Below are 14,782 nucleotides of genomic sequence, written 5' to 3'. Positions count from 1 at the left end.
GGATCAATTTACTTAAATATAATGTGCCGAACATCCTCGTCACACAAATGTGGGGCTCCTAGTACAGCTCATCCTTCCCGTAGGAGGCTCTGAAACTCTGCACTTCCCTACGCGCCAGCTTTCATCCAGTGCAGTGCTGTAGCGCGTACTCCATTCCTGACATTATACCACAAAAAGGTTGAACTAGTGATCATCTGGAGAGGGAAAGCAAACCTTTCAACCAGCCTAAGTCATCACAGTTTAAAGACAGTTCCTGCATCATCGTTCAGCTTAGCTATTACAAGGCACAACAGAAAAGCAGTACTCTAGGACAGGGCTGGACGCTCAGACCTGGTCAGAAAGCCAGCTTAGAGCAGCTGAGTATCGCTGAGGCTCTCTGAAATCCGCCTGAGCCACTGGCCTGAGACACCCAGCTCATCATACTGCAGCACCGAGGTTGTATTTACTTTGAATTTCTAGGTAACCTTCATATCAAACCCAACCTTACAGCTTTTATTTTTTCTTATTTGAACAGCCACTATATATATATATATATATATATATATATATATAAAATACATAGTGCTCTGTATCATACACTTCCTTTCAGCTTTCTCATGTGAGCCTCCAAGCCTCCAGCACTTAGATGCTGGGGCCCTATGCATAATTCAATATAAAATCTACTCCACTTTGCAACATTAATAGGTCAGCTCCCATGTTAGCTCTCACCAACCCGACTACCATGCATATAAAATGTCTAAAGTAGCTGTGGCTAGAACAACAACACAACAAATTAAGYAATTTAACATAAGAAAAAGATGGGTTTGATGGACAATGCTGTTCAGAGTGCAAGGCAATAGGCATGTTTTACGCTTCTAATGTGCAATCCAGTAGTATTACTACAAAGGTTGGAAATAGAAGCATTCAAAATTTAAAAGTACCAGAATTTTAGTGAACAACATTAATTTGACCCTCTTGTGTGTATGTTAAGGTCTAGAATTATGTGATCAAAATATTTCCCTGTATCATCTATCTCACTGAGGCACAGACTAGTTTGTGCTCACTCCACATGCTACTCCATTTCTGTTCTTTAAAATGCATATTATCCCATGTATTTTTCAGAGGGAAGTCACAGACTTATTTGCCATGCATCATTCAAATCATATTCTGAAGATAGAGTTTTTAACTTCCACATAAACAAGTTATCTTTCCTAATGACCCATGTGAGATGAGACAACAGTATTATCATCACTTTACAAGTGGAAAATAAAAGAGATGACAGAAAAATGCTTTCATTTCTTCAGGATGCCCTAATTGAAGCTTTTCAGAGAATTTATAAATCATTATAAAGCACTTTATAAGTATGTTTGCCCCACACAATTCAACATCTTGCAGAGATGCTCTAGGTAGTTTCGATGGAGTTAGTTCCCAAGCCAACATAATCATGGCACACCGCCATGGCAACCATTTAGTTCTAATTCAAGAAACAAGCCAGCCGGTCCAAGCCACCCTAACATCTCTACTGATTCTGGGATCCCGTCTAGCATTTTAGTGGAGTGCTGCATGGACCTATTATACTGTCCGGGGTTAATCCTCACCCTTTTGCATGATGCTCTGCCAAAACRTTTGATGGGCTCCAATCAGAGATCCCACCAAGTACAGCTGCAGCAAGAAACACTGAACATATCTACAAGTTAGATCCCTGAGCATCAAACCAGACACACAAAAATGGCAAACAACCCAGCAATGGCCCACCAGGGAAAGTCTAGTTTAGTGGGACTTAAGAACTCAGAGGTACAGAAATATGTCAGCCCTCCAGGAAAATGCTCTGCTGCCTTGATCATTAAGGCTTCCTTCTTCTTCCAACACTTCTCCTACTCTTACTACTACTACTTTGCTTTCAGTAACTACTTTATTCACCACAGCTTTCATTTAGAGACAAGGCAGGCACACTCTGCTCTCTGAATGATACAGCAGTTCTAGAATAAAATACTATCCTAATGAACACAGTTAAAACTGTCTTACTAAGGTTAAACTACCATCATTTTCTTTTCTTCCAATTTAGAATTTAGTATCTTTGTATGTTAAAAAAAAAAAGGAAAAGAAAGAAAGAAAGAAAATTAAAAAGAAAAAGAAGATGCTTTCAGAAATTCCTCCTAGGGCACCAGAGATGCTTACTGGAGGACTATAACCTCTAGAGACACTGGATATGCCTCAGGTACTTGAGTTAACAGACTAATAGCAGTATTAGGTTGTCATACTGCATTCAACCATCACTAGAAGGGGATGAAATATTTTGCTGAAGTTAGGGAATACTCTTAGAAACCTGCCAGTAGCAAAATAGTGACTCAGTCTCTAGACAGACTCATCTTCTCCATTCACAGCACTCCCTGTACCTGCCCGGTCTTGATCTTTATGTCCTTATTCAATCACTCCTGCCATAGTCTTGCTTTAGTACCTTAACCCAGCTCTTTTTGCCCAGATAGTCTGAAATCTTTCACATTACCAGAGCCACCTTCTTTCCTCAAGGCCCTCACGCAGCCCTCTTGTCCAGGGGTGGCGCTTCTGGATTTTGTCCGACCTCACTGAATGACAGCCAGAGCAAGGTGGCTCTCACTGCTCATGCCACTCATCTCCTCTACCTGTTCAGAGCCCTACCGCTTCTCCCAGCCTGTAGCTCCTAGCACAATCAGTCCATGTTCCCTTCGTTCGTCACTGAATATTAAAATTATTTAATAAAAGCAAGTTAAAGACAACAAGAGAGCAAAAATCTGAATACATTAAAAGCGCAAAGCCTTTGCTATTTTTATTCAAAGCGCAGTGGTGAACATATTTATGTAAATTCCAAAACCTTGTTTTAACTGACCTTTTTAAAACATGTGTGTCCATGGGTCTAACATGCAGTTCATTGGTGACCCCTAAAATTTATCAAAGAGCAATAATTCTAGAACTTCTTGTCATTATTCCATTAAAGAACTTATTTAAGATGTAGCCAGTAGTAATCACCAATGGAAAACAAATCTGCTTAAAAAACAAGAGAAGACAAAATTTGTTATTCTTACAGAATATATCAGCTTATTCGTTGTTCTGATAATAAAATTCAGCAATGCCAGAGTCCAAGGATGTTTGTCATGTGAAGTCCCATAAGCAGATTTATAAAGAGTCAGGAATCACTACTGATCCAAATTCAGTCTATTCTGGAAGTGTGTAAATTTAAGCCTAAATGTAATTGTGTTCAGATCCTTTTGGAATTGTCCATCTCCTCCACTCTATTGCTCCAAGAACTTTGTGTCACAGACCTTTGTATTTCTTTTGGGGAGCTTGTTCTCCATCTTTCCAATCTCATTCACAGGAACATTGTATTTCCCCAACTTGAAAATTGGTTCATGCTACAATTTTTCTATGAAGAGTTCACACAGAGCCTGGCATAACACTTAACAAAATGAATCTCCATGAAGATTTTGGTGGAACTGGACTGCACAGAGGAGAAAAAAAATAACAAAAAAATCTCATGTTCAGAAATACTCAGAAGCCCCTCTACAATTACTCTTGAAGTTTATGCCATATTTTTCTTTATACAGGGTCCCCTCAAGAAATTTCAAAAATTTTTTTCCTTTCAAGAAACTGAAACAAGATGACAAATAGTCAAAGCTGTCCTTATTTAGAAAGGTAGTCACAACATGAAATATAGATCCTCTTCCATGATAGAAATGACAGAATGATGACTCTTATCAAGGGAACGAAGCTACGAACATAAAAAAAAGCTGAGGGCCATATCAAGCAGAATTAGTTGCCAGAGCATCACAGAAGATAATGAAAGCAGCTTGTCCCCAAAGCTCAAGGTCATTCATTTAGAAAACATCAGATCTTTTTTTTTTCTTCCCCTAGAACTTGCATGCAGTACAAGTCTTCACTTCCTGAACTCATTTTCTGCATAGGAGCAACATGGTTTGGACTATAGCATGAATATAATTTTTTTCCACTGGTATCTATGCTCATTCAGAAAGATGTGTTGGTTCAACTGCTTCTTGTACAACAGATGGATGGACATCATAAAATATCAGATGGTGCCATAGTAGGCTGCTTGAAATTCAAATAAGACAATGTATTCTTCAGCCCTACCGTACAATACCATGGCAAGGCTGAGTGCAGCAAGTACTTCATACTAGCACAGGTCTGTGTCAAATCAATAGTTGTAACAGTGCGTCAAGTCTCGCGGCAGAATTTTAACTGTTCAATTTCATTTAGCTACCGCCTACAGTGCCTGTAGCCCCCAGGAACATTCCCTGAACGCTCAAACCACCAGTTTTAGAATACCAAATATACTGCACAGAACAGCCAGAATTATTCTGCCATAGTTATTCAATTTTCACCCAAGACAGTAAGCAACTCAGAATCCAGTTTTGGAGATACTCCAATACCATAGTGACTACTCAGTAATCAGTTGAATAACTTGCATTAGATAACAGATTTCACTTTTGCTGCACTGCCTTCACACACGTTCCAGGAGGTGGTGCTGTTACTCAGAGGGAATGGACCAAAAACTTGAATACAAGATTTGTGACCTGAAAATACCAGTTGATCTTAACATTTAACATGCCTGTGCAGTTGAAGTACATCAACAGTTCAGAAGGATTTTTGCAAAGAAGTACACAAGTCCATATGTCCATGCACATGACTCAAACTGAAGACTCAAATTTCATGCAAAGCAACAAGCAAATACATGTTCAACATTTTTGAAAATACAAAGCCTATTAGCTCCTAATGCCTCCAATCTCAATGCACTTGTTCCAAAAAGAACAGAAGCTCTTTAGTACTTTGCATGAATTCAAACCACAGGCTATCACTCACAGAGAAAGAACAAATCTGTTGTCAACCCATCTGTAACAGCCATCTGGGACAGATGTTTTAAATGGAAACTGTCAAGAGATTTAGGGTCCACAATCAACCTACCCTAAAACTTGATCATTTACCCCCTTGACTGTCCCAGCAAGAAATTATGGAGTCTCATCTGATCCAAGGAAGTAATACTAATATGGAACACTGGCTTCCTTCTCTGATATGTGAGCAGTCTGAAAACCTGATTAACAACACAGCAACATTATTCTATCCCATTCCACTCAATCCTTCCTGCTTTGAGAGCTAAGGCTCACCTGAATTTTTTATGGGCCTGGAACTAACCATATATAATGTAGAGGTGGTCAGAAAGACTATTTGCTTGATACTACTTATTTGCTACCAAGGACCTTGCTTCCTTAGGACAGTGGAATACTCTTTAAAACAGGTGAATTATCAACAAATACAAACATTTTTCATAAAACTCTAAAATAAAATGATTGGCTATTTGCATATGAATACTCTGAATTCATATATTCGTTCTACAGATTTCTTTATATGCCCATTTGGCAGACCCTTGCATTATTTATTTGCTGTTACGCACAGTACACCGATCTACTAGCATTTAAAGGTCTCTGCTTTATCCATTACTCAAACAATTTCACTGATCTCTCCAACACTGCCAGCWTTGTACCAATGACATGAGTTCAAGCCTACAACTTGTAACGTGCTAATCGCAAAACCAGCAAGACTGAATCCCACATTTAAAGCAGTATGAGGAAGACAGAAGAAACAGTTAATAGGCTGCTTTGCTTCAAACTTCATTCATCTCTATATAGTCACAACTTGATGAGAAAGTTAGTTTAGTGACTCTGAAGGTCAACCTACATTTTGCAAGTTCTAGGCAAACATCAGAGCCGGTGACAGCGCAAAATTAAGGTAAACATGCTTCAGACACAAGAATGGGATTATATTATCCTCAAAAGCATGAAAAACTATCCAATTAGTCCCACTTCACAACCACTGTCCACAGTCACAAGAGGGACATGACTGCCTCCTCAGAGCTAGACCACACTGCCCTGGAGCATGAGGGGCAAGTTTTGGTTACCTTCAGCCACATCCTACGCAGGCCCAACCTGTAACATTTCCAAACTGTTTTGGTCCCAGTGCCAGGGACATCAGAACTCTGAATCTGCCCCAAGACATTTCAAAATGGCAAATGACAGCAGTCCCTAGCCCAACATCAGCTGACATGGGGAACCATCTAAAACAAGCAATACTGATACAACTTGAAAAATGCACCCAAACGCAACACTTCCAAGGTACTTTTGACTATGTTCTAGCATAGTCTAGCGTGATCATAGAATTACAGAATTGGTAAGGTTGGAAGGGACCTCTGGAGATCGTCTAGTCCAAACCTCAAACGAGCAGCCCACACGGGGATCRAACCCACACCCCCGGGCATTATTAGCACCACACTCTAACCAACGGAGCTAAACCTAACCCCCATACGTACAGCAAGTTTTAAAGAAAAGAGAAATTTCCTGACACAATGAACATCCAAGCTGCCTAGCAAGGCACAGGCTGTTTGATGTATGTTGCCATACTGTAGTTGCTAACAACCTGCATGCTCTAGCGTGGCCTCATAGGCAAATGGCTTTGTAACTGTCACCATTGACTGTGAGTAGCTGCTTTTGCTGGGAAAATGATCACCAATGTATTTCTCATTCAATAATCTACAAGCCAGTGAGCGCTCAGAAAGTCCTGACAGCATCCTGGGGAGGGGGGAACCTGCAGGTAAGTTTCGACGGCTAACAGGAGCATGCAAATACATTTCCTTGGAAATCCATTATAAATCGAAGTAACTTCACCTCCCACTCACTGACACCTCTGGATGGCACAGCAACTAAACACAGAGGTGACCTACAATTCACAGACAAACATATATAACCATCTAAAAATTTAAGCTGCAGAAAAAGTTGAAATTTTGATCATGTCTCACTAGAGAAAAACATAATTAAAACTGTTACAAATGGAACACTTCCAGCTCTATGAATCTGACAAAGACATTTATGATGATAAAAGAATAATAATGTCCAGTAAAWTCCTTGTACATAAAAGCACACCAGAAGAGTTTAATCATGAAAAAGCCAAGGGAAGAGCATTTTAAACAAGTTAAAGTGAATGTGAAACTTTTACAGAAAGGGGGTAGCATGACTTTTCCGTTTCTCAAATTAAAGTTTAAACTTCTCAGTTATCTGTATTCTGTCACATTTTGTCAAAATAAAAATCTCTTGTTTTATTACAAGTCAGAGCAAGTTCTCTCTCAAGACAAGTTTTGATAGAAATAAATTCTTGGCTTCAGTAAAACCAGCCCAGTGTCCCTTCTACGACCACTTAATTTTTATCCTTTGAAGGATGCCTAGCACAGGAAGGAATTTATTACACCATCCACCAACATTACAGTAAGAAAACTGATTTGTGCGCTTTTTTTTATTGATCCATGGAGCAGGTTATTATTTGAGGTAGCATCAACAATAACGTCATTACTTAAAGAGAAAAAATATTTCATAGTTTTTAGAAAAAATATTTGCCAGAGTACTGCCATCTATACTAATGTTTGAAGACCAAGCGGTTCAAATATGCATAATTTACTTAAACTTATGAAGATATTTGAAAATAAGAGGCATTTTATTACATTTTTTCCAAAGAAGTATCAATTTGCATAGTGAGTATTAGATCCATCTGGAAAACTGGCACATGAAATAGCCTTGCCCTTTTAAGTCTATACTAGTTTGTAATATCAAGGTCTTCATACATACCAAGCATGTGACTTTTGAAGCTCCTATGGGGAAATCACCGCAAGGGGTGACAAACTACAGAGGCTGCTGAAACGATGACAGGAAGAATCTTAACTCTCTTGAGAATTCATACACTGAATTGTTGTGAGGATCTCCTGTGATCTGTGCCGATTTATTTAAGAATCAGACACAACAAAATAAACTGGAGGAACGTCTTCTTTGGGAGGTTCAAGAGGTTAAAAAATTTCACAGCTGATTACACTGACAAACAATTAAAATTCTGGATGTCCAAGCAATAAGTAGCACAGGAAAGGAATTTTCATTGCTCATGCACCAAAGCGGGAACCTGTTTAGGCCTGCACCTGCTGTATTAGCAGAAATTAGAGATGGGAGATTGTGGCCACCTGTAGTTTATTTGCACAAACCATCTTCAGCTGCCCTTTCTCTGTCCCTCTCAGTGACCACTCCTGTTTTTAAGGGGTGTTCCTCTTTTTATTTATTTGCTATGAAAGCCTTGAAAAGGTGGATTTAAGCCTTCATAGATTATCACTAAGCGACATAGCAGTCCACTAAACTTTCTTGACTATAGCACTTTACCTAACCGCAAGGTTTGAAATAAAAAACATTCTTTCTGGATTTTGCTGAGACTTCAGTGAACAGCAGCACACCTGAATCAGGTACTGCGAGTATGACTCCGGCTAAAACACATTGCCTGCTCAAGCATGATACAATCTCACACCTCTGGTTCTATGGCTTTAACCTGGAAAGGGAGCAGCATACAGGAAAGAAAAATTCTGGGAAAAAAAAAAAACATTTATAGCACAGGCAAAAGCAACCATGCTTTATTAGTGCATCAGTATGTTTTGCTACAACAGATCAGTGACTTATGTAGGCTAAGGCTTTGAAACAGCCCAGTTGCAAAATCCTTCAAGATTTTCCTTCAAGTTTCTAGTACCTTTCTGGACATTGCTAAGTTCAGGACACTATAAAGCATGGACTTCAGAGGACTATGCTACTGTGTGTTCAGAGCCACTGAGCACGCTGTAGGAGGGGACTGTGAAGTAAAAGTGAGAGGGAAGAGAAGAGAAGGGGGGGGAGGGGGAAAACACATACACACACACACACACACACACACACACACACCCTCAAGCTGACTAGGTCACTTTCTCCAGAAAAAAACCAGTAATTTTCCAGGAAAGTGTTCTAAATGGCTCAACTTTATCAAGAGACTGGCCGTGAATTTGTCTTCCAAAGCATATTCAGTAATGAAAGATTAATCTGCACTTTACTTTACTCTAGGGGGTTTGAACATAAGATTGTCTCCCATCTTCAAATCTACTCTCCTGAATTTCTTAGTGTGCGATATTTACAAGGCCCACTTTTACTTTTTAGATAGCAGCAGAAAAAACATTTTCCTTCGGTAAACAGATTTCAACAGATTGCAGAAACTTGCCAAATATTGATTTTGTTAAGGCCAAGCTTAGTTTGAAGTTGATTCAGTCACACATACGATGAACTGTTTGTAAAACAGATGTATTACACTGCATTAAAATAGGTGAACTGTACTATCTGAAATAATAAACTGAAAAGTCTATGATAATTGAATATTYTAGAGCAGCAGAAATACATACTTAAAACAGTATATTAGGGAAAATGACTCTAAAATATTTCTGAAAATAAAGCACTGGCCCTCATTTCCATCCAAAAAGAGGGTCAACTTGTATAATTTCTGAAACTAGTGAATTCTAGCATCTAATACACTTTGCCTCTCCTGAAGAGGCAAAATACATCTCTTCATGTTCTCACTGGCAACCTCCTCAGACAAGATCACAGGTAGACACACACTGCCTACCTTGTGYGGATGTAGGTACTGGTAGTATATAACCGCAGTCAGTCAACAGATCCAAAACAATTGTATTCTCCTAGTCTTTTCCTTAGAGGCACAATTAGTTAGTTAGGTCTCTTCACACTCCCTAGCTATCAGTTTTTTAATAACCTAACATAATACTTTTGTGTCTTCTATGTTCCTTCCAAGTGGAAGGAACCATTATGCGGATTCAAATTATAAGCAAAGAGACACACAACCAGTTTGAGAATATAAGCTTTATTTCCATTGGAAACCAACTTACAAATGTATTACAAGGCATGTAGTCTTCTGAACCGCACTTGAATAAAGCACACTAAGCATGAAAGTATTATAGAAGAGGCATTACCTGCTTGTAGTTCTCTGGTTGTCTAACAAGATCTGTTTCCATGACAGAAAAGTGTCCAAGGATCTTGTCCATATGAGAGCCGCTAGTGAATAAATGGATCTGAAACAGATTAAAAGAGACTCATCAGTATATAAGGACCAGACCATTACCACCACCACTAGCTACTACCTGAAGGCTGTTTGGAGGCAACTCTGATGTGAACCCATGGTTACAAGCCTATTCCCAATGGAAAAGCACAAATGTAACTACTACCACCGCTAAAACAGATCGTTTTAAAACAGTCTGCAGGAAGTTTTGGCGACATGCTATGAAAAATTATCTCACTTGCAAAATGGTCCATCCAGTATTGTTACCAGAAACACATGCAGGAATTGCCACTGCTGCTGCCACAGTAAAACCATAAGATTTCTCTTCTCATCATGTCGGAGTCCTTTTCCTTACACCAGACATGCTCTCGTGCACAGCACAAAAGAAAGACCCGTTTACAGAGACAGCAGAAGTCTTCAAGAAGTGAAGCATACCCTGACAATAATTTCTGATTTCTTCTTTTAAAGTAGAAAATGCTACCTAGTTACAGCAAATTTCTCTTTAGCTGTTGTATATTCTTGGCTTTCTTTTACCGGGACCTTGTCCCAGCTGCACTGGTGATGGTATCATCAATTATTTGACGAAGAAGCTCCCCAAGTTAGTCAAGGGAACAATAAAATGCAATTCCTTCTATTCAGAGCTGATCCCTTTGTTACTGTAATAACTGCAGCTGCCAAACAAGATAGCAGTGCACATTTGTCAGACAAGCCCTCATATTTCATTAATATTTCCGCCAGAAGACAGAGAATATTTGCTGCTCTTCTTCTTTTATTCTAATATGAACTTTATCATACACTTGGGTATTGACAACTATTTTAAAGTTGACAGGCACTGGGTAATTATCAACCTTCCCTGAAACTCAGGAATATTTTAGCATTCCTTTCCCCAAACTCACTTCTGGTGACAACCATCTGTCACATGTGCAGAGTTATGCAGTTTAAAAATAAAAAAGCACCTCCCCCCACAATGTTCTCTCTTTGTACTGCCACTGCCCATCCTGCTGCGCTCTTGTGTAACTGTGGTTGCCAACTTTTGGGCCTCCGGCACCACGGCTTTCACCCCTCTTCAGAAATATGTTGCAGCCATGTCACTAGCTAAAGTCCAAAACAAATACTTTAAGGACAAGATGTTCCTCTGAGACCAGAATAACTGGATACTGAAAAAGTCAGGTATTTGTTTTTTAACATTCTTGTTATTGATAACCACAACATTACTAAAGATGAAATAAGGCATAAAGAGGGAAACAGTTCTACAAGCCGTTACTGTAAGGAACTTGAACCAAATCAGACTAAGGAGGAGGCAAGTCTGATTTAGCCTTGCACAAAACTTCTTTCCATGAGAGTACAGGCACAGGTCCACTAAATATTTCTTTTAGAGGACTATCCACTACCAATTTCTGAATGTCCTTGAGCTTAGACAAGCTGCAAAGAGATCAATTTATCTAATTCATCTAAGAGAACACAAAAAGAGAGGCTTGTTCTTAGTCCATGTGTACCTGCAGCAACAGAAAAAATTACCATAGCATTGAAGAATGAACTATTAAGATCTAATGGCAAATTCACATTAGGAAAAAATCCAAAGACTTTCAAACATCAAAAACTTCAAAACAAAATAGAAATAATTAACCAATACAGCAATTTACAGAGTAGCATGGTAGATTCTTCATGCCAAGATCAGATACTTCTAGCAATTGCACTTCAGCTAGAACATAAATTACAGACAATGAGGTAATCGCCCAGTATCAGCCTCTGCCCTCTGTTACTCCAAACATCGAGACTTTTTCCATGTCCCTTTATTCCTGTACTATGACATAAGGTAAATAGATACCACCAATCTAATCCACTGCACATTTCTTTTTTGATATTGCTCATCTTAAAGGATGCATAAAAAACTGTTCTACCTCCCTTCCTAGGATGTATTTCCCAGGACTAGTCTGCATTCTTACTAAAAGCTTCCAAGAATATTACACTTGTTGTCATTTTACCATGATCTGATAATGCTGATTATGTTAAAATTCCTCTTCTATTGTCAAATACTCTATTTAAATATAATTTTATTCCTATTAACCTATGCCTATAATCCACAATCGCACACTTAGCTAAACAATGTTCAACAATATAGGCTGCGTTCAGACTCAACCTGTCCCTTCCCTAGTTCAGTTGCAATCTATGCCCCAGCCTTTATCGGATGGGGGAGAGCTGACAACATCCAAAGGAAAACTATTAAGTTTTACAGGAGCTCAGGTGTTTCCTAGTTCTTTTCACATGTTGATCGTAGCATAGTACCTTTATGAGACCCCAAGACAAAGCCAGATTTAATCTATACAGGTTTCTACCTATTTTTATAAAACTGTACATGGGTTCTCATTCACACTTTTAAAGTAGATGGGTAATTCAAGGCCTAATTAAAAACAACCATTCTCTCCTATGAATTCAAGGGGGATCAAAAACCAGACAGACAGATACTCTACTGGAGCTTGCTAGAAAGAAGAAACAGAACAAAAAGAACCAACAGGCAAGCCTCAACATGGTAATTTGTCTTTCAGGCTTTGATATATTTGAGGGTATTTCAGGAAAATGAGAACCACTAAGAAATTTGAGGGAATAACGGTAGTATTACTATATTAAAATTCAAAGCAGGCCAACCTGCCGAGGTTGAGAGCCATTATAATGTTATTCACAGCTCATAGCCTCAGGCTGCAAACCTCCGCAGCAACAGAGAGGTTAAGATTTCCCTTAGGAATCTTCCCTCCTACACTAGGCCATGTGCACACCTGCATGCTTCAGCATGCCTTCTGGGAGCTGAAGGCACTGAAGAGCAGCTCGTCAGGAGAGCTAGCAAAGAGCAACAGCTAAGTCAGAGCACCGACAAGCAATTCACACCACATGAACCAACGGTAGCTCCAGGGAGGCTTCCCCTTTCCGTAACGATGCTGCAGGACTTGATATCATCAAACTGATGTGGCAGCAGGCACAACAGATTACATAGGGGCCCCAGCAAACCCATACAAAAGAAAGGGCAACTTCAGATATCATTTGTATACTTTAAGGAAAAAGTAGTCATATATTTTTGCCTCTTCTCCCTCGTATTTCCCTCTTGCTGCTCCCTTCCCCTTTCTCCAGGGAATACAGTACTATTCCATTAAGACCTGACTCATCACTAGTAACTTGGAAGTCCATGTCCTGACCACCCAAGCCATTCAATGCATTTTCACAGAATCACAGAAGTGGAAAGGCGGTCTCTAACCCTACCTCCTGCTCCAACAAGTATGACTGCAAACATTAGGTTATATTGGTATCTTGAAAACCTTTGTGAATAGAGATCCTTCCTCAGCTCTAGTGACCAGTCTGACCATCATCCTAGGGAAGAAACTCTTTCAAACTCAACCTGAACCTCCAAAGCTGCAATTTGTGGCCCTTTCCCCTTGGTTTGTCTTCTGCCACTACAGAGAAGAATTTGGATCCAACATCCTTGTAAATGCCCTTCAAATAGCTGAAGGCAGGTATTAGATCATCCTCTTTTGACTCTTCTCCACCAGACCAAACAAGTACCACTCCCTCAACTTCTCCTTGGAGTTCATGTCCATCTTAGTTGGCTCCTGAGCATCTTTGTAGCCCCTTGCTGTATTCTCTCTGTACAATTCCTATTTCCAGTAGTAGTCTCCATACTTGTAATGCAAACTGGTAAAGTAGTCATCTCTTGAATACAAATAAAGTTTTAAAGTGCAATATGCTTGTTTCAAAAAGCCCCAAATAGAGAAAATGGCATTTTAGAGCCTGTGTGAGTCACAGAATGAAATCTGTGGAAGTGTCGCCACTACTTGGCAAAAATTATAGCTTGTGATTAGCAGTAAATAAGACTGTTCCACAGTTGAGATACGTAACTTGTTAAGTTATTAAACAGAGCGAGTAAAAGCCATAATTATCATTTTCTAGAGAAAGCCCCCTGTAAATCTGTCAGTGTAATTAAAAAACATAACACTCATTAGCCTTTTGCACACTGTGTTTGTGGTTTATATTAGAAAAGCAACAATTCATACACAAGTCATACTGGGTCAGCTGGATTTCCAAATTAAATACACCAAGCCTCAGTCCTTTGACACACAGTAGATGAGTTTAAAAGTTTTAAAATTAAGTTAATGCAGTAGCACAGTCAAAAAAGAGTCAAGAAATTTCAATTATTATTTATGCAGCAGCTAAATTGTTCCCTTTCCACATGCTGTATTCTGTGTTACCATAAACGTTAACATTAATGTGGCAATGTAATGAAGTCCCTTCCAAAGTCACACCTCTGCCTTTCAATTTTCCGCTTTGAATTCTGACTAGAATATAAATCAAAGCACTACACTTCACTCCAGGTCTACACAGAATTCCTACTGTTGCACATACCTATTTGAGCATGCACATATATGAAGGAACTGGGCTCCAGCCTATCTTGAGATAAATGCATCTGTGACGACAGCCCTCTATGTACATCACAGAGCAAAGCCTGACCATAAGAAGCATCACCTACATTGCTTATTGCTTCTACTTAGTCCAACATTCCTTCATAGAGAAGGCAGATGCTTTCAGAAGCTGGACAAACAGACTTCTTTTTCCAGATTCTAGCAATCATGGTCCAGGGGCCTAGTGGATAACTGTAATTTGCCTTATGTTTGTCCGACTACAATAGTCCTAACTTTAACAAATGCTTTTCCTTGAATAGCCTCGGGGGAAAAAAAGTTTATTTCAAAGAACAGCTTCAACAAAGAAGGTCGTCATCTCCTCTGTCAGCAGTTCAGTATGTTGCCTGATCAGTACATTTGTTCACATTTCAGCGCTTGATTTGGACCATGAGAGTATATACTCATTTGTACTCAAGGTCCCA

The 14,782-nt window shown here is 39.3% G+C and overlaps 1 protein-coding gene across 1 annotated transcript in view; it reads right to left on the bottom strand.

Annotated features, from left to right (window-relative positions):
• Window positions 1-14,782, bottom strand: part of TEDC1 (tubulin epsilon and delta complex 1) — a 77,081-nt gene that overhangs the window by 38,878 nt on the left and 23,421 nt on the right. Inside the window, exon 6 of the mRNA XM_085300299.1 lies at window positions 9,830-9,928. Coding sequence (XP_085156425.1) covers window positions 9,830-9,928 — 99 coding nt within the window. The remainder of the gene's footprint in view (window positions 1-9,829; window positions 9,929-14,782) is intronic.

Source organism: Rhea americana, unplaced genomic scaffold (assembly GCF_003343005.1).
Source record: "Rhea americana isolate MKP2758 unplaced genomic scaffold, rheAme1 scaffold_162, whole genome shotgun sequence".
Taxonomy (NCBI): Eukaryota; Metazoa; Chordata; class Aves; order Rheiformes; family Rheidae; genus Rhea; species Rhea americana.
Note: the sequence above shows the minus strand (reverse complement) of the source record. Positions and strands in the feature narration are given on the sequence as shown.